The sequence below is a fragment of the Solanum tuberosum genome, unplaced genomic scaffold (genome assembly GCF_000226075.1).
Source record: "Solanum tuberosum cultivar DM 1-3 516 R44 unplaced genomic scaffold, SolTub_3.0 scf00105, whole genome shotgun sequence".
Classification (NCBI taxonomy): domain Eukaryota; kingdom Viridiplantae; phylum Streptophyta; class Magnoliopsida; order Solanales; family Solanaceae; genus Solanum; species Solanum tuberosum.
The window spans coordinates 621-26,662 of NW_006239031.1; the positions used below are offsets into that span (position 1 = coordinate 621).

Genomic DNA, 26,042 nt, shown 5'->3' on the forward strand with positions numbered 1-26,042 from the left:
CCTAAAGAGCTTTAACTTCACCTTTAATGATTTTATAAAATTCCTGAAGAAATGCACATCAAATAGCAATATGCAAGATTTACTTGAAAACAGAATCTTAATCTATTCTTGTTTACTGTGCAGTTACTGCAGTATGAAGAATCTACTGGTTCTGGAAAAAAAAAACTTACATATCCTCTTGATTGTTTACTAGAACACCACCCAAATCTGCAACCTCTCCAAGAGCTGCTCTCCATTTTTGGACCTTATCCATCCACTCCCTCTTTCCTTCATCACTTTCAGCTTCAATTTGCCTCTCATATCTCGTAAATGCTTCTGCAAAACTCTTTTTCTGATCTCTAACTTCAGAAGGATCCACATGGTAGAAGACAGGAAGAATTGCATGCCCTTTTGTCCTCTTATGTTCAAGGATTTTAACAAGTTCATCAAGGCACCATGTTGAAGTAGCATAGTTCTTCGAGAGGATAATTATTGAACTCCTCGAATTTATAATTGCATTCTCTAATTCTGTCTTAATATTTTCCCCTCTCTCAATCTCATTGTCATCCTTAAATGTACACCACCCTGCACCTACCAAAGCTGCATAAAGAGTGTCAGTAAAAGTCTTGCGGGTGTCTTCACCTCTGAAACTCAAGAACACATGATAAATGGATGGAGAAACAAAGGAGGAAGATGTTTGTTGTCTTTCAGAACCCATCAGATCAAGTTTACCAATCAATTCGGATACACAATTACACAATGCTTTAATAGCCAATATATGACACAAGGACAAGAAAAATGCAGACTAGAGAAAGCTAGTATTAGGCTAGTTCTCTTATCTGCTAATAAATTAATAAGCTGATTATTTATTTAAGCCTTGGATCAATGAACACAAGTCCGAATTCTGACTCAACGTTCACTAACTTCTGTCTTTACCACTAATAATGAATTAAATTAACCAAATGCGGTCCATGAATCTATGCAGATTGATTATGAAAAAGATAAAAGGGACCAACTGCTTAATTAACTAATCCTGTTGATTAGTTTATTCAGAAATCTACAAAAATATGGACTCATTAGTTGCACCGGCAAATATTCTTTCTGCAAAGAGCATCTAATGCTACATAATAAATAAAACTGAATTAAGAAAATTGCACTTCATGTTAAATTATGCATTTTGGTTGGCATAATGAAACAAATAAGATTATTTCAACGACTTACCAATTATCATTAAAAAAAAAAAAAAGATGATTTGAAGATTGATCGCATAATGGTGTAAGAAGAAACCCTGATTATTCTATACATACATACATACATACCCTGAAATATGATAGAATCGCCATTTCTGTTGTTGCTGCAAAGTGACAATCCATGGCTTCCGACGATTTCTGATTTTTCCGTCTGGACCTAATACAATTTGAGGTCTGAGGAGAGAAGGCCCAAAATAGTGCTCATTTTTTGGGTTAATACTCAAAATCATCTTGAATTTTCACAAGAAGCACTAATACTTTCTTATGTTTACAATATTGGTACACTTTTGGTCCTTCCCTAAACTTTCGCCAATTTTTTAACATTACTTTTGTCCATAATTTTATGTAAAGAATGTCCCATCGTCTTTTTATATATTTAATAGAAATAATAACTCTATGTGAGAAAAGATGAGAAGAAGAACACTTTGTTCTGTTCAGTAGAAATATTACTGCAGCTAAACTAAGAACATTTTAACATATGGCATTGCAAGAAAAGAAAAATTTGTACTATTACACGTGAAATCGTCGTGATGAACCTCTCGACTTTACCTGCAATACGATTGTTACTAAACAAAACAAGGTGTTTTTCTTCTCACAATCTCTTACGTGGAGTCATTATTTCTACTAAATATATAAAATGATGATTAAACATTCCATACATAAATTATGAATAAAATCAATGTTAAAAAATAGGCAAAATTTTGAAGGAGGACCAAAAGTGTATCAATATTGCAAATATGAGGGACTATTAATGCTTCATGTGAAACTTCAAGGATGACTTTGAGTCATAACCCAAAGATAAGGGACTATTTTGGGCCTTTTCTCGTCTGAGGATGCCAACAATTATATGGGTCAAAATAGACTCACGGGTTATTTCAAGTTTTTTTTTTTTTTTGTTTTCCATCCGGTATCCGGTACCCACATTGAAGCCTTAAGCCCGACTAAATCTGGATTCGCGCCGGGAAGTCCCACATTGTTTGTGTTGGTGTAATATACCACAAAATACAATAAATTACTGTTGAAAATAAAATGACAAAAATGAATAAACAAATTTTTAAGCTGAGACACAGATATCTTGCTCTCTTTAAGGAGATTCAAGTCCACTGTGGCATAATCTACATCAATCCAACAATAATATTCTTGACTTGTCTCCTCCAGAGTACAACAGCCCAACAACGTCGTACAACTCAAGCAACTCCGGATTTAGTTAAAGAGTCCAAAGCTCCACATAAGAACACTTTCCTTCAACATATAAATATTCTCTTTTGTATAGTGAATATAGTTGAAGACTTAGAATATTTTCTTTGTCTCAACTCTCTTTTTCACTACACTAACCTCAATATAAACTTCTCATATTTCTTACATTTTTTTTCTTCTGAAAATACATTAATACTACTTATAAGTCAATTTAACTACATATCAATCTAATTTTTAATGTTATGAAATGAATTGAATTTTAAAATGAATTATACTAATAAATGAGTGGTTAACTTAAATGAATTGGACAAATTATATATTTATGCACTAATTTTACCATCTATACTCATATGGACGTCGGTATGATTATATATTTGAGTAAATATAAATATCTAAATAACTTATAAATTACAATTTTGACTCTATCAGTATTTTTAATTTGATGAATAATTTTATTATTGTATTTCTAATATTATTTCAAAATTTTCTTTCCAAAATAGAACTTCTTATAAGATTAATTTGAGGTAAAGACACTGGTGCAACTATATATGTTTTTCATGTATGAACAGATCAGAAATATTGTCATTAGACTTTCCAAATATATCGATAAATAATACTACTTAAAAACTACTTTCAAAACCAAAGCTAATATAACTTGACATAAATTATAATATGAAAAACAAAAAACCTAGTTAATTTCTAGTTCCTATACAAAAAGAAAATCCTATTGAACTAAAGTCACGGATAGATCTGCTGACATCGAGTGATGCGACTAAGAAATCTTCCTTTTTGTTGAATTTTGGAACGAATTTTCTGAGAGCTCCGACGAATTCAGGATCAAATTTTCCACTCAAACAATATTCCGACGAAACAAGTCTCTGCATTCAAATTAACAGTAGTACTACTACTTTGTATTATTTCAGGCCGTTTTGGACTAAAATAATGCTTCACGCATAACTCTGTAAGTGACAGCTTATCCTCGTTGTCGACATTGCCATTGCCATTGCTTGGGATCACAGTGAGGAGGATAAATATCGCAGAAATTACGAGTATATGAACGAGGATCATAAATATGAACTTTCTTCCATTGTTTAGATTAGGGCCATTCCTCCTGCTACTTTCACAGAACCTGACTCAAATATGTAAGCTGTGTTTTCTAGAATTCAAATGAAAAATCCTAATTTCGTCTCTGGTATTTTTGTTAGGTTTTACAACGTAATTTACTAGAAGTAGGATTTTGAAGGGAACAGTTAATCCCCAATATGGATAACTTCAAATTGCTGACTTTGCTAAGTAGATCAACCTACCCAAAACGGAATCTGGGCCATCATGGCCAGGTTCATCTATCCGGCCCATTGGTTAGGTGCAAGGAGCGGTCAATATTCACGGGGTCACTCGCAAAAATGTCCATTTTGGGGTGGTCAGTCGAAAATATCCCTGACATCAATATAACAAATAATTTTCACTCAGTATAAACTTATTATTTTGTATCATAATATACCACAAGTTATTATTGCATAAGGCACAACAAGTTATGTCTTACTACATAACTTAAATTCGTACAAAACTTATGTAGTTCAGTTTCAGAATCCACAAGTTATGTCGTAAGAGGCATAACTTAATTCTTACAAAATTTATGGCCTAAGAGGCAAGCAAAAGTTTTCTAAATTTATGATGAGCGAATTAATGGCCTATACAACTTATGCGGCATAACTTAATTGCTAAGGGACTTATGCTGATGTAAGGATTACTTTGATACACAAATTTTCATTAAATGAGCAACTAGGGCAAAACTTAAAAACCATAAGATAACTTTCTTAGTCAATGACAAATCTACACTCCCCTTACTCTATTTAACAACAGATTAGAAAGTTGACAATGTTGTCCAGAAATTAACTATCAAGATTCAAGAATAAATGGAGAGGTGATAGACACCTGAACTTAGCTCATAAGGAGACAAATCTCCACCAATTGCATGCTGTAGTGGATAGGAAAGACGGCGACATCCTTCTGCATTAGATAGGGTGTCTTCCTCTTCCTCACTTTGTTCGCTGCATACAAGATATACACCAAATTTCTTAACTAAGCAACCCATGCTTACTGAAACAACAACTTGATCTCCTCTTTCTAGCTGGTTTCCAAACTTCCAATGACTAAACCATAGCATTGGATTACCAGGACCTGCAATTCCAAAAATTGTTGGACCATAAATCCATTTGATTCCCTTGGTCTTATTGCTCACTTTTATGAAGTGTCTTTCACTGAAACATTCTTCAAGACATTCTGCATAAGCAACACATATCTTTAATCCTTGGATCTTAGCATTAGGAAGTGGAGGCACAGTGAAATCTATTGAGCTCCCTGTGCTTATATTGCTGAACTCGGTAGGAACCTTGACTCCAGGAATGTAAATGTTGTGTATACCAAACTCGTATAGTCCCTGAAGGGGACCTTTGCTTTTTGTTGAGGACAGATAGTTGCAAAGTTCCACATCTACTGCTCTGACCTCCAAATTATCTAGGCAAGACATATCGAGGATATCATCAATGTCTCTAATAGGATCTAGCTTGAATACTCCCTGAACCTCAACCAGTTTTTCACAATTCTCTAAGTGCAAGTCAAGTGACCTCATGAAATTGGGTAAATTTGTTACTTTGTTCAGTGATCTGCAGTTACTTGCATTCAATATTTGTAAGCTCAACGGAAGCTCAGGGATCCACTGGAGCCTTGTGCAGTCGGCTAACTGAAGGGACTGCAGCATAGTTAGGCTCTTCAGGCTCTCCGGCAGGGTGGAAATGGGATTTCCTCTTAGACTCAGATATTTCAAGGAGGATAGGACAGAAAGGTCGTAGGGAATAAGAGTGTCGGTCAGATTGCTATGTGAAATATCCAAACTTTGTAAGGTGATCTGGAAGATATCTGACATTGAACCTGCTGACTTTGGCCACAGTGACATCCAAGACCAGAAGATTGAATAGACTGATTTAGCAGACAGAGAGTCGCTGCATATTGGCTTTTCAGCCTTAGAGGAAAATTGATCTCTGTTAGTCACATCCCGTGTAAGTGCTTGCAAAAACTTACCATTTCTCATAATCCTGGAAAGCTCCAGCTTTGAGCACCCACAGAGTGTTAGTTCTTGTAAGGATTTGATTTCCCAAATTTTCCTTGGAAGCTTCTTAAGGCTCTCGCATCCCTTCAGATTTAAGACAAGAAGTTTATGGAGTCTTCCAATGGACTCATGGACCTTAACCAAATTTATGCAATCTTCAAGAATCACTCTTTCTAGATTCGGCATTCCAGAGAAATCAGGGGTCTTCATGAGACTGTGTGAGTGACCAAGATCAAGTATCTTCAATGATCGTAGAGACTGAGCAAAAATAGGTAAAGAGAGAGTCAGTGAAGAAAAATATCAAGTCTGCCAGAACACAATCAGCCACAAAATCAGAAACGAGTGGAAGTAAGCAAACCTTTGCTCCCTCCCAGGTTTGATGCAAGTTGCTATTGTTCATTTCAAGAACTACAAGATTTTCATGAGGAAAGCCATTTGGGAAGGATGTTGATTGGAATCGTCCATACCAGCGCATCCATCTTAATTTCTTTGGAAATCCTTCAAAGGTGCCAGAAAGCTGGACATTCTCAAGCTCAAGATATCTCAATTCTTGCATTTTAGAAAATGCTTTAGCACTCATTCCAGCTTCATTTTGTACAGTCTGTGATCTTGCCAAAACAGAATTCCCCAGACCCCAAGAGAGGCATCCTACGCGAAGCCTCTTTGATGAATTTTTCTTGAGAGTCAATGTTGAAGTGCTCTGTGAATCATTGAAGTAAGGTCTTTTTGATATACTTTCATGTCTGTCTGGTTTGCTTTCATCTGATCCACACATTTTAAGAACAAGCCCTTCAATAGATTCTGTAACCTGACATGGAAAGTAACGTTGAAGTGAAAATGAGCTCCAGGAAAAATAACGAAATTGGTACAGGAGGAATGAGCCTTACAGTTTCTTCATGCAGTATACTAAGGGCATCCTTGTGATGCCAGATTCTGCTGCGTTTACCAGGTTCAATGGGTGATTCTCGGCAGATGACCTCTTTACCCATTTCCTGTAGTAACTGATGCATCATTAGCTTGTTATCAGGAGTCACTGTCAGGAGATATCTATCAATGAGATTCTGTATTTCAGCAGTAGCATGGAAACCACATTCATCCAGAACTTTGATTGTATAATCTTTGTCCTTCCCGACAAAAAAGCAAGCAATATCAAGAAATACATTTTTATCATGATCATCTGGCAAAGCTTCATAGCTTAGTTCAAGAACTTTATGGTTATGGCATTCAGAATATCTTTCTAATTTCTGTATTGCACCTTCCCACATATCTATACTTCCACCACGTAGCGAAGAGGCTAGAACCTGAAGAGCTAAAGGAAGCCCTCGACAATGTTTAACTATCTGCTTGGAGTGTTTCATGTACTCCTTGACGGGATGGTCTTGACCAAAAGTATGCAAGCTGAAGAGCTTAAGCGCCTCATAATTGTTCATCCTCTTGGTTTCATACATCACACAAGCATCAAGAGGGTTTAGCAAGTGTTCGTTTGTAGTTGTTATAATAACTTTACTCCCTGGAGGAATCCACTCTCTTGAATCAAGAAGTCCTTTCAGTTGGTTCAAATCATCAACATCATCAAGAACAAGAAGAAACTTTTTGTGGACTAAACATTCTTTGATCGTGGAAGCTCCTCTATCAATATCATTTAGATCAATCTTATCCTCTTTCAAAAGATCAGAAAGAAGATTTTTCTGTAGGTTAATCAGACCACAGCTTTCTTTTGCAATTTCTCTAATATCTCCAAGAAATCTGCTGCATTGAAATCTGTCACAATGTAGGTTAAAAAGAGCTTTGGCAATGGTTGTTTTCCCTATTCCAGGTTCTCCATAAATCATCAATGTGCGAGAATTAGTCGAGCTATCTTGTAACCAGAAATTAATCTCTTTTACACGGGAGTATATTCCAACTGGATATGGGGCGAAACTCAAAACTTTACGAGACAGCTTACCCCAAATGTCCTCAACAATTTCTTGAATAAACTTCAGCTCATCCCTGCAAGAAGAAAAGGACCACTTAGATAGATAGCACTGGTTATAATGCAAATTATGTCGCAACTGAACAAGATGGAAGTTGAATGTCCATAAACAACCCTGATGAGACAAATGTTGGAAAACAACAGAATATAAGAAATATACAAAAACATTTTAGACAATGCAGAGCCAAAATAAATTTGATTAAACTTTACCCGTCTTCTAGAACTATCCCTGCCATATTTGCAACCTCTGTGAGAGATGATCTCCATATCTTTATCTTTGCTATGTGCTCATTCCTTCTTTCAACCTTCTTCGCCATGATCTGCTCTTCGTAATTATGAAATGCTTTCGCATACGACTCTCTCTGCTTTCTAATATGGGATGGATCTACACGATAGAACACAGGTAGAATCATATGACCAGCACTTTGCTTCCTTTCAAGGATGTTCACAAGTTCATCTAGGCACCTTCTAGAATATCCATAATCTTCCGTGAATACAATTATTGAAATCCTCGATTCTTTGACTGCCTTTTGCAATTCTGATCCAACAATCTTTCCTTTTCTAGCTTCACTGTGTCTCTTGAATGTTTGAATACCAACATCAGTCAATGCAGTGTGTAGGATATTGATAAAGTTCACGCTGATCTCTTTGCCTCTATAACTCAAGTAGACATGATAAGAGCATCTAGGCCTGGAGACTGATGCCTTTTCAACTCTCATCATGAATATAGATCAAAGCTCTATATGAAGATGCTCTTTAATCTGCAAAGTTCATAAAAAAAAAGGTATATAAGTTACTTGAATTATGTTTTCTTATACAACAATAAACCCAGCGTGATCCCGCAAGTGGGGTCTGAGGAAGGTAGAATGTACGCAGACCTTACCCTAGCTTTGACAAGGTAGAGAAATTGTTTACGAAAGACCATCGGCTGAACAAACAGTGAAAAGAGGCAATAGCAACAACAGAAACAACAACAAAATAATAAGATACCAAGGAGAAACAACAAAGTAGTGATATAAAACTAACTATTTGAATTGGAAGATGGGAAGTGGTTATCACGGCAATTTTTTAATTTTTTTTTTAAGGTTTAGATAGGTGGATCTATTTATTCATAACACAGTTCCTTGATGCTTCTAGCATATATAACTTTGGTAGTAAACATATCATGTATTATCTTTAAAAAAAATAAAATGAAGTAGTCAAATCTTGTATCAGCTAACTCCAAATTACAATATCCAGACACTTGATTTGACTACAAAATGGTTTTCATCAACATAGGTCATTTACAATGCATAACTACTGATTACTTTTAATGCTGGTTTCCATTCCTCCAAACAAACCAGCGTGGCTCTAACATATATCAAGCAATCAACAGAACAAGTTCAATTCAGGTTCAGTTTCTCCCTAAAACTCAAAATATGAAGTAACAGTATTCCTGATTTTACTCTAATTGTCTGCAGTGAAATCACAAAATAGAAAGAATTTTTGGGAAAAAATAGAAAAGAACTAACCTTGTTTTGTATATGATACTGCGATTATCAACCAGGATTAAGCTTAAGTAATTGAATTCTTGGATGGTTATTATGCACAGGCGAAGCACTGCACAAGAAGAACCCCATCGGAAATTCAAACGAAGATGCACAGCGCTTATCTTCCCCAAGTCAACCCATGTAATATATTTTTAAAACAGATTAGATTATTTTCACACAAAGTGAAAGTTGGAAAAACTTTATTTATATGACATTTGGTAATCCGCCTATATTTTAATGGGTTGGTGAGTGTTTTTTTACATGGGTAAAATATGGTTTGATACCCATAGTCAATCCATAAAAATATGGGTAAAGTATGAATTAATCAAATGGGTTAAGCTTCTAATTTTTATTTACTATAAATTCATGATATTACTAAAAAAATTATAATTTCTCTTGCCTTTTATGTTCTTCTATAGAACTAATTATTTTTCACTATAATTGAAAAGGTAAAGTCTTTGGCCCTCCAAAAATATATATTTTAAAGGGAAAATGCATAAGTACCCCCCCAGCCTATGCCCGAAATCCCAGAGACACACCTAACCTTTACTAAGGTCCTATTACCCCCCCGAACTTATTTTTTAATTAATTTTCTACCCCTTTTGGTCCTACGTGGCACTATTCTTGTGGGCCCAGCACGTGTTGACAAATTTTTCAAAATAGTGCCACGTAGGACCAAAAGGGGTAGAAAATTAATTAAAAAATAAGTTTGGGGGGGTAATAGGACCTTAGTAAAGGTTAGGTGTGTCTCAGGGATTTTGGGTATAGGCTGGGGGTACTTATGCATTTTCCCTATTTTAAATGTAGATTTATTTTGTTACTTATAATTATATTTTTTTATTTATTTAATTTTATATTGGATAATAAATACATAGTGTAAAATAAGCAAATCATGTATTAGAATTGACATTGCTTAAAGTGCATTAAGCATGTTTTAGTCCTAAAATGCAAATATTCATTTGCTTTGAAATTAAAAGTACTTTCCCCTTGTTATTACATAATTTTATTTTATATTGAAAAGTTATAGGATTTTTTTTTTACTTTTATGATACAATAAAACTAAATGAAGCATTTTCAACATTTTCCATCTAAAAATAGATTGAAATATTTTCTACGTGTTGAATTCTTAAGTAGAGTACTACTTACTCATGAAAATATGGGTAAATATGGGCAAACTAGTATTTAACCCAACTCATTTCTTACCCAATCTATTTTTATCCATATCAAATATGGGTGGGTTGAATTATTACCCATTTTATGTTGATCCATTTTCATCCGCTCAAATTTTACCCAACTCGCCCATTTACCACCACAAGCAGAAGAATTTTATATTTTTGGATAAATAAAATTTGTGTTCATATTTTATGTTACATAATTAATATTTGTTGTGTGAGTTGTATAATAATTTTTTCTTCGCAGTAATAAACTTGAGTGCAACCCCTATAATAATCTTTATATTATTTCATTGACGCGTTTTGAATCAAATCTTTACTCTTTTTTTTCTTTCTGATTGGCATACTTCACAATTGAGTACAACTGCCTCCTTTAATTAATCATTTATGGAGTTTACGTGGCGGCTCCCTTAAGTGAGTTCATCTAATAGTAATAAATTAATTTTTTAAGATCAAATTATTAACGTCGAAGACATAAATCAAATTATCAACTGAAAGCATCTTTTGTTTAGTTTCAAGGACATTCTTTATGACTCTTTTCTGAAAAAGAATAGCAAAAAATAATAATTTGTTGTATACAGAAATTTTATCTCAATCGGTTTATAATCATAGTTAACATATCACAATAAACGGTAAACATAATTTTACTATAAAAGAAATCCTTGTTTAGTACATCCAATAACAAATATATCAATGAAACCAGTCCATAAGACTAGATCATGATATTTATTTATGATTTTTTAAATCCAAAACATAAGCACACATAATATATAGCGCCAAATCAAAGTATTATTTAATTTAGTTGTTGTCCCACCAGAATTGTGATTGAAGATAATCGACAACTTTCTTGTCAATTTGGAATGCTTTTGCAAGAACATCATCACTGATTGGTGGATCTGAGCCAAATACTGCATTCGCAATAGTGATGACTCCTGGATTTTGGCTACTAAGTCCAGCAAATGCAACTGCATTAGTCTTTCCCACATTAAATTGAAAATGAATGAGACCTACTGGGAAAACAAACACATCTCCAGGATGTAGGATTTTGGTAAAGAGCTTATTCTTCATATTTGGACCAGGGTTTGAAAGGACAAATCCAACGTAGAGTGTACCCTCAAAGAGGGCAAGAACTTCAGTTCCTCGAGGGTGAGTATGAGGTGGGTTGAGACCGTATGGTGCAAAATCAATACGAGCTAAAGAAATGCCCAAAGTGTTGAGTCCTGCCAAGTTATTGACATTCACTGCAGTTACAGCAGATCCAAGTTGATTTGAAGTATTTCCGGCCATGTTCAGTCCGGGTCTGAAGAAGTCATCAGCAGTGACATCCATTGGATTCTTGCAAAATTTTCCATTCACGAAAACTACATATAGAAATCACAATTAGTAAATGAAAATAGCAAAAAAAAAAATAGCCATGATTAACTTAAGTATCAAATTATGTGTTTTAATAATTAATTACCGGCATTCATAGAGTCATTAACAGCAACACAAAAGTCTTGTAAAGGACTAGGATCAGATGCATGGCTTATTGAAGTAACCACAGCCAATATGGCAATGATTAATACAAAGTACTTAAGAGCCATCACTAATTAGAAACTTTATATATGTAGTATATATTGTAACAATTTGTTTGGTGTGAGAAATTTGGTAAGAGAGGCATGCCTATTTATAGATGAAAAAAATGTTTGAATTAGTCATCAAATTGATTAAATAAACTTCTCCTAGACAAAAAGTTTGGATTAGGTTTTCTACGTGTACAATAATAATTTACCAAGTCATAAATGGTGAATATTTGAGCATTTGAGTCGTGATTTTTCATCAACAACTATATAGTAAAGACTAATTTAAGACTTAAATCATATTTTTCGAGAACGTACAAACAGTTTATAACCACTATAAATACTTAATCATATTTATCAAGGATTAAACCAATTAAAATCTCGAATCGATTGGGACAGTCATGAAAATGATGTGGAAAAAAACGATTAGGATTGAGATATGAATTATGATAGAAGCTTTCCAAGCATAGAAATAACTCGGAGCGTCAAATATGGCTCAAAAATTGATAGCCAAAATTTTATGTGTTTGTCATAGGAACATTTTGTACGTATTTGGTTGATTCTTTGCCCGCCCAATATATAACTTGATCATTTTTAAAGTGATTTTTATCTTAAAAAAATAGATAATTTTTGCCTAGGACAACCAAATTATTTTTAAATGTTAAATATTGTTATGGGTGTATTAAAATCAATTACTATAAAAGTTAAAAAGTAATAATATTGAAACAAACGAGACTATTATAGAGATATCTGACTTTATTAGTAGTAGGAATTAAGAGAAACACTCACAAGTTGAGTCAATACTCAATACATAGGTGATATTATCGCATTGTGGTCACAAAGACAGATTTAAGAGTTAAATTTGAATGGTTTCAACATCTAAGATTTTCAGGTTCAAATTCAATATTTGTTGAGATTTAATCAAAAAGATAATTATATATCTATTATTACTCTGTGTCAAAAGTTATGAATTCAGATGAATCATTTATAGATATCAATTTGGCAGAGTGAAATATGAGATAAAGAGGAATTATAATAGTAAAAGATAATTTCCTTTTAATTTTTTCCTAATACTGAGTGGAGAGTACTGACCATTTCCAATGGCCCAGGGAGGATTAATCAGTCTCTGTAGTTGTTGAAGAGGGGTTCAGGATTTGGGTTTATTATAAACTAATCATCAAACACTTGGTAATTAAGAAGCTACCTTAATTAAGTGCTAAATGGACAAAAAAAAATTGGCCAGAAAAATTAAAAAATTATAATATATTTTTTATTTTAAAACAAATTGATCTTTTTTTCATTTTTTAATTAAAAGGTATTAAAGTTAAAAGGGTAAAAATGTTTAAAAAGGTAAAATAACATAGATAAAATATTATTCTGGCCAAATTCTAGCAAAAAAGATTTTTCCTATTAATTGTAGGGTTAACATGAGAAATTTTTAATTAATTTTGTCTTGATTTGATAAATGGACAAATGATTTGGAACAACTATTAATTTATAGTAATTAGATGAATAACTATATGGGATGGAGATAATAATTCTTAATATGTATATAAATTATTATTTCGTCTTGAATTTTTAGTTTTACAATTATTGTAGAATAATTTTTTTTTATAAAGCCACACTTACCTTAAGACGAAGAGATCTATAAATTAATTATCTAGCTAATTATGACTTTGGCCCTGAAATTGTTTGTTAATTACCTAGCACTGCATTTGACCATAGTCCAGGGACTTTCGTGTTGCATTAAACTCGTATTAATGACTCCAGAGCATCCGGTAAATGCTTAATTATTGTTTTCTTCCATATTAAATTCTCTGTCATACTTTTTTTTTAAATTATCTTACATTATTTATTGTTTAGAAGTTTAAGATAAAATTAATTATTTTCTCTTCATTTTATCTTCAATACTACAAATACCTCAATTAAAAGGTAATGCTATGATTATAATAAATTGTATACTAATAATATTAATCTAATGTGCTCAAATAAATAAGTTAATGATTTGTATCATTATATTATTATTAAGTGCATCATATATTTTATTAGTTATTTTTAATTAATTATTACATTCTAAATTATCGCGCAACGCGCGGGCACGTATATTAGTATCAAGGATAAAAATAAGTTTCTTTTTTAAAAATAAAAAATAAAAAACTCCTAATTAATATTTTTTCAAGGGCGTGTAAAAGAGAATCACAATAGATAATTTGAGATAGAGAAAGTACTCAAGTTTTATTCGTTTTAAACGTACTTATTTCAAGTTTTTCAAAATTTATGTTATGTTTATTCTATACGTGCTTTTTATTGTCTTTGGTATCTAACAATTGTTTTGATTATATAGTTTTCGTTAATTGAAATCTTTTCAAGAATCCATAATTTGTCAATGCTGATGACTTCTTCATATCAGGCCTAAACAAGCTAGGAAATACGTCAAATATTGAATTTGAATCATCAGTACCTGTCATGACTCATGAACATTAACAATTTATCAAGCTTAACATTTTTGACATTTCTTTAGCTCGTATTGATTTTGCGCGATGTGATCTCAATTCACCTTATAGATATCCTAGAGGAACTAAAATTCTTGTTGTTCTTAAGGGAAGTCTCGGTGTTCTTTATTATAACAACAAACAATACAGGTAATTTTATTATAATAATAAAATAATAACATATCATGCTTAGTACAGATCAAGTAAAATCAGTCAACATGACTGGATAATCTTGAAGTTTATTAACGATTACAAATAAAAACCACGCAAATTAATAATTATAGCACCATAGTTTGGCTTATACTAATTTAGTTGTTATCCCACCAGAATTGTGATTGGAGATAATCCACAACTTTCTTATCAATTTGGAATGCTTTTGCAAGAACATCATCATTGATAGGTGGATCTGAGCCAAATACTGCATTTGCAATGGTGATGACTCCTGGATTTTTGGCTACTGAGTCCAGCAAATGCAACGGCCTTAGTCTTTCCCACATTAAACTGAAAATGAATAAGGCCTATTGGAAAAACGAACACATCTCCAGGATGTAGAATCTTGGTAAAGAGCTTGTTCTTCATGTTTGGACCCGGGTTCGAAAGGACAAAACCAACATAGAGTGTGCCCTCAAGGACCGTAAGAACCTCAGTTCCTCGAGGGTGAGTATGAGGTGGGTTGAGACCGTACAGTGCAAAATCAATACGAGCTAAAGAAATGCCTAGAGTGTTGAGTCCAGGCAAGTTGTTGACATTCACAGCAGTCACAACAGATCCAAGTTGATTTGATGTATTCCCAGGTACATTTAAGCCTGATTTGAAGAAGTCATCAGCAGTGACAACCTTTGGATCTTTGCATACTTTTCCATTCACGAAAACTGCATAATAAGGAATTATAATTAGAACATACATAATAACCCAACTAGCTAATGTTAGTTAAAATTATGAATAAATTTACCAGTAGTCATGGAGTCATTAACAGCAACACAAAAATCTTGCAAAGGACTGGGATCAGATGCATGGCTTATTGAAGTAACCACAGACAATATGGCAATGATTAATACAAAGGACTTAAGAGCCATTACTAATTAGAAACTCTAAAACAATCTAATGTATTATTGTTGTCTTTGTTTATGTGATTAATATGATAAGAGAGGTATCCCTATTTATAGATAAAAGATTGTTTGAATTAGTCTTAAAAAGTTCCCTTAATTACAAAATTTGAATTAGCTTCTGCGCAATTACCAAGTCGTAAATGGTGGTAAAAATTTAAACACTTGAGTTATGAAGTTGGGTCAACGACTAATTAATTTTATAACTTAATGAGAAGTTAGAAACAGTTTATAACAACTACATATAATATAATTAAAGAGATAATCATATTTGTGGAGGACTTATGCATTGAAATGGTCATGATAATATTGGATGAGGAAGAAAAAAAAAGTTGAGTTATGATAGAAACTTTAACAATAAAAATAATAAGCAATTTAATGCATGGCACCATCACAAGATACACCTTATTAACATCCAAAGCTTTTCTAATTTTCTTCATTCAATGTCCGTACCCATATTAGAGTTCGACTAAATAATCTGATTACACATGTAGTCTCACATTAGGGGATAAAGCACTTTCTAACAAAAGAGACTCCGTACTCACAAAGACTCGAACCCAAAACATATGATTAAGAATGAACAAGTACTACTATTATTAGTATTGTTAAGTCTACATCTTTAGGTACGTACCATTTTTCTTTTTCTTGGAGAAGTGTTGCTAAAAAAAGAAAAAAGAAATGAAAAATGATGGCAATCTTTTTGTTTCTTCCTGTTCCTCCTCAAGTCATTTTCAAAGACTATTTTGAAGTCTTCGTAGTTGTTGTAGAAACCTTCAGCATTTTGAAGTTTTGAAAAAATCACCATTTGATGACTTGCTAATTTTAGCCGTAGAAAGTCATTAAACTAAGCCGATAAGAGTAGACGATTCGATTGAATCTCAAAAGATTAAAATAGAATGAGTTAATAAATGTACTCCAACGGTTGTTCGATCACTTGAAGTGAGTAAGGATCTGTTCCGACCTCAAGAAGAGAAGGAGGAACCTCTTGATCCTAAAGTACCTTATTTTAGTGCTATTGGTGCACTTATGTATCTTGCTAATGCCACGAGATTTGACATAGCATTTTCTGTTAATTTGTTAGCAAGATATAGTTCAAGCCCTACACGAAGACATTGGAATGGAGTTAAACATATATTGCGATATCTAAAGGGGACTAGTGATATGGATCTATTTTATACTAACAAAGATAGTGCAGATCTTGTTGGTCATGCAGATGCAGGTTATTTATCTGACCCACATAAAGTTCGATCTCAAACAGGCTATCTATTCACATACGGATGTACTGATCTATCATGGCGATCTACGAAGCAGTCCATTGTCGCTACCTCTTCAAATCATGCTAAGATATTTGTCATTTATGAAGCAAGTAGAGAATGTGTATGGTTGAGATCAGTGATACATTTCATCAAAGAAAGATGTGGTTTGAAGTGTGATGTCAAGGTACTCACAGTGCTCTTTGAAGACAATGATGCATGCATAACTCATTTAAGAGGATGCTTCATAAAAGGAGATAGAACGAAGCACATTTCACCAAAACTATTCTTCATTCATGATCTTCAGAAGAACGGTGATATTGATATACAACAAATTTGCTCAAGTGATAATCCAGCAGATTTATTCACTAAGTCTTTACCAACCTCAACTCTTGAGAAGATGGTACACAAGATTGGATTGCAAAAACTTAACCATCTAAATCGTGGTCTTCATCATGGGGAATAAAATACGCGCTGCACTTTTTTTTTTTCTTAGTCTAGGTTTTGTCCCACTGAGTTTTCCTAGCAAGGTTTTTAATGAGGCAGCAAGTAATTAGCACGTATTATGAATGTCTATGTATATTTTTGTTCTTTCAACTTTTCTTTTACACGGACATTCAAGTGGGAGTGTTGTAAAATTGTGGATGCCATGTGGAGCTAGAATGGTAGAAATGTTTCACTCATGCCAAAATGTGGTTAACTTTGCAAGCCACAAATTGCCACATGTCCTTGGACTATAAATAGGCATCAAATTTATATAACAAAAGACGCAACAATTCCAACCTTATTCTCTCTCTTTGTTTATGTTCAAGTACTCTCTCTATTGTTATTCCTTTTTACTTTAGTTTTGTTAAGTTATTTATTTCATAACAGAACCAAAATTTTATATTTTTGGATAAATAAAAATTGTGCTTATTTTTTATGTTACATAATTAATATCTGTTGCGTGAGTTTATAATAATTTTTTTTCTTCGTAGTAATAAACTTGAGTGCACCCCTTTATTAATCTTTATATATTATTTCATTGACGCGTTTGAATCAAATCTTTGATTTTTTTTATTCTTTTTTATTGGCATACTCCACAATTGAGTACAACTGCCTCCTTTAATTAATCCTTTATGGAGTTTACGTGGCGGCTGGCTTGAGTGAGTTCCTCTAATAGTAATGGATTAATTTTTTTAGACCAAATTATTGATGACGAATATATAGATCAAATTATCAACTGAGAGCATCTTTTATTTAATTTCATATAGTTTTAAGAACATTCTTTATGACTCTTTTCCAAAAAAGAATAGCAAAAATTATAATAATTTGTTGTATACAGAAATTTTATCTCAATCGGTTTATAATCATAGTTAACATATCACAATAAACGGTAAACATAATTTTACTAAAAAAGAAATCCTCGTTTAGTACATCCAATAACAAATATATCAATGAAACCAGTCCATAAGATTAGATCATGATATTTATTTATGATTTTTTAAATCCAAAACATAAGCACACATAATATATAGCGCCAAATCAAAGTATTATTTAATTTAGTTGTTGTCCCACCAGAATTGTGATTGAAGATAATCGACAACTTTCTTGTCAATTTGGAATGCTTTTGCAAGAACATCATCACTGATCGGTGGATCTGAGCCAAATACTGCATTCGCAATAGTGATGACTCCTGGATTTTGGCTACTAAGTCCAGCAAATGCAACTGCATTAGTCTTTCCCACATTAAATTGAAAATGAATGAGACCTACTGGGAAAACAAACACATCTCCAGGATGTAGGATTTTGGTAAAGAGCTTATTCTTCATATTTGGACCAGGGTTTGAAAGGACAAATCCAACGTAGAGTGTACCCTCAAAGAGGGCAAGAACTTCAGTTCCTCGAGGGTGAGTATGAGGTGGGTTGAGACCGTATGGTGCAAAATCAATACGAGCTAAAGAAATGCCCAAAGTGTTGAGTCCTGCCAAGTTATTGACATTCACTGCAGTTACAGCAGATCCAAGTTGATTTGAAGTATTTCCGGCCATGTTCAGTCCGGGTCTGAAGAAGTCATCAGCAGTGACATCCATTGGATTCTTGCAAAATTTTCCATTCACGAAAACTACATATAGAAATCACAATTAGAAAATGAAAATAACAAAAAAAAAAAATAGCCATGATTAACTTAAGTATCAAATTATGTGTTTTAATAATTAATTACCGGCATTCATAGAGTCATTAACAGCAACACAAAAGTCTTGTAAAGGACTAGGATCAGATGCATGGCTTATTGAAGTAACCACAGCCAATATGGCAATGATTAATACAAAGTACTTAAGAGCCATCACTAATTAGAAACTTTATATATGTAGTATATATTGTAACAATTTGTTTGGTGTGAGAAATTTGGTAAGAGAGGCATGCCTATTTATAGATGAAAAAAATGTTTGAATTAGTCATCAAATTGATTAAATAAACTTCTCCTAGACAAAAAGTTTGGATTAGGTTTTCTACGTGTACAATAATAATTTACCAAGTCATAAATGGTGAATATTTGAGCATTTGAGTCGTGATTTTTCATCAACAACTATATAGTAAAGACTAATTTAAGACTTAAATCATATTTTTCGAGAACGTACAAACAGTTTATAACCACTATAAATACTTAATCATATTTATCAAGGATTAAACCAATTAAAATCTCGAATCGATTGGGACAGTCATGAAAATGATGTGGAAAAAAACGATTAGGATTGAGATATGAATTATGATAGAAGCTTTCCAAGCATAGAAATAACTCGGAGCGTCAAATATGGCTCAAAAATTGTTGGAATTAATGGTTTCAACATCTAAGATTTTCATGTTCAAATTCAATATTTGTTTGGATTTTATAAAAAATTAATAATCATTTATTTATTGTTATTGTTACTCTGTGTCAAAAGTTATAAAATTCAGATGAATCCATCGTCGAAAGGCTACAGCCCCTTATTGTGGCAAAATATATTAACAGTAATAAGGAAATGATTAAATTAAGAGAAGTTTGAATTGGTAAAATGTTTACTTTCCCTTAAAACTTTAATCATAATTTTCTCATCTTTTTTTGTTTTTTTGGTAATAATAATTTTCTCATCTCAAAGCATGTAAACTATTGAGGGATATATTATTGGTCCTTTTATCTTTAATTTTCAGATTTTCCAATTTTGACTTCGTTACTTTGTTTTGTTGAATCATTTATATTTGTTAATTTGGCAGAGTGAAATATGAGATAAGAGGGATTATAATAGTAAAAGATAATTTCCTTTTAATTTTTTCCTAATACTGAGTAGTGAGTACTGACCATTTCCAATGGCCCAGGGAGGATTAATCAGTCTCTGTAGTTGGTGAAGAAAGGTTCAGGATTTGGGTTTATTATAAACTAATCATCAAAGACTTGGTTATTAATTAAGAAGCTACCTTAATTATCCATTGTTTATTTTGAGGGAGTTTCATTTGAGGAGTACTCATCTAGAAATTTCCCATGCAAATTAGTCTATCACCTTCCAAAGAAATAAAATTAAAGCAGCATCGTTTTACTAACTCCATCCGTCTCAAAGATAATACATATCGATTTGGTTCATTTCACGTTTATTAAAAAAATATAAGATATGATTTTATCATGTTATTCCTATTTATTACTTCATTCGTTGTTTTTTAATTGTCATGTTGTGTTTTTCGAAAGTCAATTTGACTAATTTTTAAAGTTAAATTAGATTACATTAATTCGATATTTTAAACAAAATATTTAGATATTCAAAAAGTATACGAAAAGTACTATAAATTCAATTTTTTTGTATATCAATATGATAAAAAAAAAATACATTGTAAAATGTTAGCCAGAGTTCTTATCGTTTGACATTAAAAAAGGGAAACCAGGACAACTAAAAAGGAACGGAGGGAGTAGAAATTTCTTAAGAATTGAGCACTACTAATTAGAAATAGTATTTTTTTTCCGTCTCATATTAGTTATTTACTTTTTCCTTTACACGTTCCTTAAGAAATCATAAAAATAAAATTATTAATTTCACTAATTTACCCTTTATCCACTCCTTTGAATAAGAATTTTTTTGGAACTTATAAATTTATTTAGGCTTTAAAATAATATTAATTGTAGAGTTAACATGATAAATTTTTAATTAATTTTGTCTTGATTTGGTAAATGAACAAGTAATTTTGAACAACTATTAATTTATAGTAATTAGATGGATAACTAATATAGGATGACGATAATAATTCTTAATATGTATATAAATTATTATTTAGTCTTAAATTTTTAATTTTACAATTATTGTAGAATATTTTTTTTATAAAGCGACACTTATCTTAAAACAAAGAGATCTATAGATTAATTTTCTAGCTAATTATGACTTTTTCCCTGAAATTGTTGTTAATTACCTAGCACTGCATTTGACCATAGTCCAGGGACTTTTGTGTTGCTATTAATGACTGTAGAGCAACCGATAAATGCTTAATTGTTGTTTTCTTCCGTATTAAATTATTTGTTATATTTTTATAAAAAAATTATCTCAAATTATTTATTGTTTAGAAATTTAAGATAAAATTAATTATTTTTTCTTCATTTTATCTTTAGTAATTATTCTTCAATACTACAAATACCTTGTAACATCTCACATCTAGAAACGACTAGAAAGAGTTTAAAATCTGAAAATAATCATTTTAATTTGGAAAGCATGTGGAAATCTGGAAATTTTTGTCTAAGTTAAGAAAGTGAGTTTTGGTCATTTTCAAATAACCATAACTCCTAGCTCAGGATGAGTTAGGAGTAGTTCTTAATATGGTTGGAAATCCCTTGGGAAGATCTTTCCAACGCCGCTGAGTTTGCACGATTTCGACATCGTATGATTGAGATATGCCATTCGGAAGTTGGGCTGTTGGATTGAGGAAAGTCCCAATCCGGATTTAGGGAAGGGCAAAGTAGTCTTTTCCCTAATTAATTTTCCTAATTCGGTTTTAGGGAATTATTGGGGTAAAAACATGACTTAATCAGTTTTGGAAAATTAAAGAACGCTTAGGGCTTGGAGAAGACAGAAAGGAAGAAAGAACGGGAGAAAAAGGCAAGAATTCGACAAGATCATCCAAGCTTGCGAGTGGAATTCGTCGGGGGTGATCCCTATTAAGGTATGTGAGATCTTTTCGTGTTGGGTTAGTTCACCCACACACCAACTTGTTTCAATTCAGCAAATTTGGAGTTGTTTGAATGTTAAGAAAGAGAAGTTCTTGAAGAACATTGTTGAATTCTTGTTGGTTGAGTTGTTGATGCTTGGGGATTGAGTTGATTCATGTTTCACCTAGGTAACAGGGATGGGGCGCTGCGCCAGCCAGCGCACCCCAAAGCAGCCTCTGAAGTTTTGGCCTTGGGGAGCTGCACCAGCCAGCGCTCCCCACAGACTTCTCTGAAGTTTGGGGCCTGGCACCCCACGCCTCTCAGAGCGCCAAGGACACCAGTTCACCCTATTTTTTCCTCATCTTTTCGTACTAGTTTCCAAGCGATGTACCTACGTTTTCTAGTTGATTCCAACACTCTAAGGTACATCCAAACATCATGAAATCATCCATAAACATGAGATCATGAACCTTGAATCCATAATCCAATTCAAGGAAAGTTAAGATCAAAGTCAAAGAATTTAAGAGTCAAGTCTAGAAGTTAAGAAGCAAGTCAAAGCAAAGTTTCTTAAAGTTTTCAAGAGTCTTTATTAAACGTTTAAACTTCGTTTTAAGGCTCAAGTTTCAAGTAAAGTAAAGAGTAAAGAGTTGAGTTCATTTCTCAAAAGTTATTAGGGGACTAAGTATTCCCAAACAAGTTTATAAATGTTTTTACATTTGAGCAAGAAAGGAACTATGATTTCCAAAAGAGCCTTTGGGCTAGTTTGCAGTAAAGGGAACATCGATTCCAAGAGAGCCTTTGAGCTAAACCTTGAGCAATTATCTCAAACTAAAGAAAGAGGTGTTTAAAACACATATGAGCTAAAGTATATTTTAGGAGTAGTATTGAGCACTGAATTGGAGACGCGAGTTCATAATAACTCAAATCTCCATAAGAACCATGTAGCCATCATGGGTATTAATGGGTCATACTTTTTAGATGATCACATAAGTTAAGCTAGTGGATCCACTAAGTTAAGTAAGGTCCTATATCACGGCGAGGTATAGGATGGTCCTTGGGCAACGTGAGGTAAAACGTTGTATCATCACTAAGGCTCATAGTGGTGGTTGTCGGTTAAAGAATTTCCTACAAAAGTTATATTACTTTTATATATAAGTAAAGTTGAGTTTGGTTATTGCTTTATCTTTAACGAACTAAGTTGTTTACACTGTTTTACAAGCTTTATATATATATATTGTATGTGTCTTATTGCTTTATATTGAGTTCAGTTATTCATGAGTTGAACAGAGCGAAGGTAACTGCTCATTTGTACTCCTTTCAAGCTTAAGTTATTGTTTAGCATTCCAACTCGCATACTCGTACATTCAATATACTGATGCCAGTTGGCCTGCATCTTATGACGATGCAGACACAGGTACCCCGGATCAGCATCCAGCACGCCGTTGATCCAGCTGAGCACTCCAGAGTCAGTGGTGAGCCTCATTGCATTCCGTAGGACTCTTTTATATCGCAGTTTTTCTTATTAGGATGTTGTGGGGTCTGTCCCAACATCCATCTCAGTATTATAGAGGCTTCATAGACAGCTAGACAGTAGTTGAGTCTCTCATCTATGTATTTACAGATATTCTATTTTGATACATAAGTTGCCATTTTGGCCAGATTTTATCATTTAAGTTGTTTATGAACTTATATTGTGTTGAGTTAAGTCTTCAGCTGAGTTAAGTAGCCATGCCAAGGGTTCGCTTGGGGCCAACAATGGTCTTTGAGTGCCAGTCCTGCCCATGGTGTAGGCTCGGGGCGTGACATACCTCAATTATAAGGTAATGTTATGATTATTCAAATATCAATAAAGGATAAAATAAGTTTCTTTTTTTTAAAAAAAATACTCCTAATTCATATTTTTTAAGGTTTGTAAAAGAGAATCACAATACATAATTTGAGATAGAGAAAGTACTCAAGTTTTATTCGTTTTAAATGTACTTTTTTCAAGTTTTTCAAACTTTATATTGTGTTTTGTTTATTCTCTACGTACTTTTTATTTTCTTTGGTATGTAACTATTGTTTTGATTATACAGTTTTTGTTAATTGAAAAATTTGCAAGAATTCATAACTTGTCAATGCTGATGACTTCTTCAGATCAAGCCTAAATAAGCTAGGAAATACGTCAAATGAACTTGAACCATCAATACGTATTTGTTATGAACATCAATAATTTACCATAAGTTTAACATTCTTGACATTTCTTTAGCTCGTATTGATTTTGCACGATGTGATCTCAATTCACGTCATACATATCCTAGAGGAACTAAGATTCTTGTTGTTCCTAAGGAAAGACTCATTGTTCTTTATTATAACAACAAACAATAAAGGTAATTTTGTTATAATAAAACAATAACATTTCAAGCTTAGTACATCTAATACAGATCAAGTAAAATCAGTCAACATGACTGGATAATCTTGAAGTTTACTAACGATTACAAATAAAAACCACACAAATTAATAATTATAGCACCATAGTTTGGGTTATACTAATTTAGTTGTTATCCCACCAGAATTGTGATTGGAGATAATCCACAACTTTCTTATCAACTTGGAATGCTTTAGCGAGGATATCGTCATTGATTGGTGGGTCTGAGCCAAATACTGCATTTGCAATAGTGATGACTCCTTGATTTTGACTATTGAATCCAGCAAATGCAACAGCCTTAGTTTTTCCCACATTAAACTGAAAATGAATGAGACCTATTGGGAAAACAAACACATCTCCAGGATGTAGAATCTTGGTAAAGAGCTTGTTCTTCATGTTTGCACCGGGGTTTGAAAGGACAAAACCAACATAGAGTGTGCCCTCAAGGACTGTAAGAACCTCGGTTCCTCTAGGGTGTGTATGTGGTGGGTTGACACCATATGGTGCATAGTCAATACGAGCTAATGAAATGCCCAGAGTGTTGAGCCCTGGTAAGTTGTTAACGTTCACAGCAGTTACCGCAGATCCAACATTATTTGAAGTATTTCCAGCTACGTTTAAGCCTGATTTGAAGAAGTCATCAGCAGTGACAATCTTTGGATCTTTGCATACTTTTCCATTCACGAAAACTGCATAATAAGGAATTATAATTAGAACATACATAATAACACAACTAGCTAATGTTAATTAAAATTATGAATAAATTTACCAGTAGTCATGGAGTCATTAACAGCAACACAAAAATCTTGTAAAGGACTAGGATCAGATGCATGGCTTATTGAAGTAACCACAGACAATATGGCAATGATTAATACAAAGGACTTAAGAGCCATTACTAATTAGAAACTCTAAAACAATCTAATGTATTATTGTTGTCTTTGTTTATGTGATTAATATGATAAGAGAGGTATCCCTATTTATAGATAAAAAGATTGTTTCCGGAGCCAAAAGGACAACTTTTTTCTTTCAAAAAACTAAAACGGCACATCAAAAAAAAATTAACCAAAAGGGTAAAATCGCTCCGTTAGGAGCTATTTTCTTCTGACAAAAGTTGACGTCGTCCGTTAAAAAAAAAAAATTGCTGCCTTAGCAGCGATTTTCTCAAAAAAAAAAATCTTTTTTTCTTCAAAATTGCGTTAACAATAGGCATGAATAGGCATTTTTATATTATTAATAATTCACAATAGGCTCATATAATCATTTTTATATTATTAATAATTAACAATAGGTGCAGCGATGTGTAAGGAAAAAAAAATAAAGAAAGTTTTTGGACAAAATCGTTGCTAGGGCAGCAATTTTAAATAAAGAAAAAAAGTTTTTGGACAAAATCGCTACTAGGGCAGCGATTTTTAGTCATTGTGTCAGAGGAAAATCGTTTCGTCAGGAGCGACTTTTGGTTTTAAAAAAGTGCCCTTTTGAAATTTTTGACGGCTCCGGACTCCTTAAAAAGTTCCCTTAATTACAAAATTTGAATTAGCTTCTGCGCAATTACCAAGTAGTAAATGGTGATAAAAATTTAAACATTTGAGTTATGAAGTTGGGTCAACAACTATAAGGACTAATTAATTTTATAACTTAATGAGAAGTTAGAAACAGTTTATAACAACTACATATAATATAATTAAAGAGATAATCATATTTGTGGAGGAGTTATTCATTGAAATTAGTCATGATAGTATTGGATGAGGAAAAAAAAAGTTGAGTATGATAGAAACTTTAACGATAAAAATAATAAGCATTTATCTGCATGGCACCATCACAAGATACACCTTATTAAATCCAAACCTTTTCTTTTTCATTCGATAAGTCCGATA

At 32.8% G+C, this 26,042-nt stretch overlaps 4 protein-coding genes, 1 long non-coding RNA gene and 1 pseudogene across 6 annotated transcripts in view; all 6 read right to left on the bottom strand.

The window, feature by feature from the left end:
• LOC102594565 (uncharacterized) overlaps nucleotides 1-1,398 on the bottom strand; it is a 2,012-nt gene extending 614 nt beyond the window's left edge. The window contains exons 1-2 of the long non-coding RNA XR_001473624.1: nucleotides 1,299-1,398; nucleotides 171-579 (exon numbers count right to left, since the gene is read on the bottom strand). This is a non-coding gene — a long non-coding RNA (uncharacterized lncRNA). The remainder of the gene's footprint in view (nucleotides 1-170; nucleotides 580-1,298) is intronic.
• Nucleotides 1,399-3,072: 1,674 nt separating this feature from the next.
• On the bottom strand, nucleotides 3,073-9,192 carry LOC102597316 (TMV resistance protein N-like). 2 transcript variants are annotated; one of them, XM_006349197.2, is made up of 6 exons: nucleotides 9,019-9,192; nucleotides 7,718-8,268; nucleotides 6,423-7,524; nucleotides 5,894-6,343; nucleotides 4,362-5,793; nucleotides 3,073-3,863 (listed from the first exon to the last, which is right to left on the bottom strand). In XM_006349197.2, the coding sequence occupies exons 2-6, from the start codon at nucleotides 8,227-8,229 to the stop codon at nucleotides 3,766-3,768; spliced, it is 3,594 nt and encodes a 1,197-aa protein (XP_006349259.2). In that variant the 5' UTR covers nucleotides 8,230-8,268; nucleotides 9,019-9,192; the 3' UTR covers nucleotides 3,073-3,765. The 2 variants fall into 2 exon arrangements, with proteins under 2 accessions (XP_006349259.2, XP_006349260.2); XM_006349198.2 differs by lacking the exon at nucleotides 9,019-9,192 and adding an exon at nucleotides 8,391-8,661.
• A 1,600-nt stretch (nucleotides 9,193-10,792) lies between these two features.
• LOC102597861 (putative germin-like protein 2-1) lies at nucleotides 10,793-11,834 on the bottom strand. The gene is made up of 2 exons (XM_006349199.2): nucleotides 11,668-11,834; nucleotides 10,793-11,569 (listed from the first exon to the last, which is right to left on the bottom strand). The coding sequence occupies exons 1-2, from the start codon at nucleotides 11,789-11,791 to the stop codon at nucleotides 11,007-11,009; spliced, it is 687 nt and encodes a 228-aa protein (XP_006349261.1). The 5' UTR covers nucleotides 11,792-11,834; the 3' UTR covers nucleotides 10,793-11,006.
• A 2,597-nt stretch (nucleotides 11,835-14,431) lies between these two features.
• LOC102598169 (putative germin-like protein 2-1) lies at nucleotides 14,432-15,409 on the bottom strand (annotated as a pseudogene).
• A 2,560-nt stretch (nucleotides 15,410-17,969) lies between these two features.
• Nucleotides 17,970-18,988, bottom strand: LOC102598504 (putative germin-like protein 2-1). Its single transcript, XM_006349200.2, has 2 exons — nucleotides 18,822-18,988; nucleotides 17,970-18,722 (listed from the first exon to the last, which is right to left on the bottom strand). The coding sequence occupies exons 1-2, from the start codon at nucleotides 18,943-18,945 to the stop codon at nucleotides 18,160-18,162; spliced, it is 687 nt and encodes a 228-aa protein (XP_006349262.1). The 5' UTR covers nucleotides 18,946-18,988; the 3' UTR covers nucleotides 17,970-18,159.
• A 5,124-nt stretch (nucleotides 18,989-24,112) lies between these two features.
• Nucleotides 24,113-25,126, bottom strand: LOC102598838 (putative germin-like protein 2-1). Its single transcript, XM_006349201.2, has 2 exons — nucleotides 24,938-25,126; nucleotides 24,113-24,857 (listed from the first exon to the last, which is right to left on the bottom strand). Exons 1-2 carry the CDS (start codon nucleotides 25,059-25,061, stop codon nucleotides 24,295-24,297), a joined length of 687 nt encoding a protein of 228 aa, XP_006349263.1. The 5' UTR covers nucleotides 25,062-25,126; the 3' UTR covers nucleotides 24,113-24,294.
• Between the last annotated feature and the right edge of the window lie 916 nt (nucleotides 25,127-26,042).

Bases quoted from the DNA above. Each gene is read 5' to 3' on its own strand.
- LOC102598504 (XM_006349200.2), bottom strand. From the start codon at position 18,945: ATGGCTCTTAAGTACTTTGTATTAATCATTGCCATATTGGCTGTGGTT. The intron at 18,723-18,821 runs GTAATTAATTAT...TTCTATATGTAG, and splicing joins TAATGACTCTATGAATGCCG to TTTTCGTGAATGGAAAATTT.
- LOC102598838 (XM_006349201.2), bottom strand. From the start codon at position 25,061: ATGGCTCTTAAGTCCTTTGTATTAATCATTGCCATATTGTCTGTGGTT. The intron at 24,858-24,937 runs GTAAATTTATTC...CTTATTATGCAG, and splicing joins TAATGACTCCATGACTACTG to TTTTCGTGAATGGAAAAGTA.
- LOC102597861 (XM_006349199.2), bottom strand. From the start codon at position 11,791: ATGGCTCTTAAGTACTTTGTATTAATCATTGCCATATTGGCTGTGGTT. The intron at 11,570-11,667 runs GTAATTAATTAT...TTCTATATGTAG, and splicing joins TAATGACTCTATGAATGCCG to TTTTCGTGAATGGAAAATTT.
- LOC102597316 (XM_006349197.2), bottom strand. From the start codon at position 8,229: ATGATGAGAGTTGAAAAGGCATCAGTCTCCAGGCCTAGATGCTCTTAT. The intron at 5,794-5,893 runs GTTTGCTTACTT...ATTTTTGCTCAG, and splicing joins AAACCTGGGAGGGAGCAAAG to TCTCTACGATCATTGAAGAT. The intron at 3,864-4,361 runs GTGTCTATCACC...TATTGATGTCAG, and splicing joins TCCTTATGAGCTAAGTTCAG to GGATATTTTCGACTGACCAC.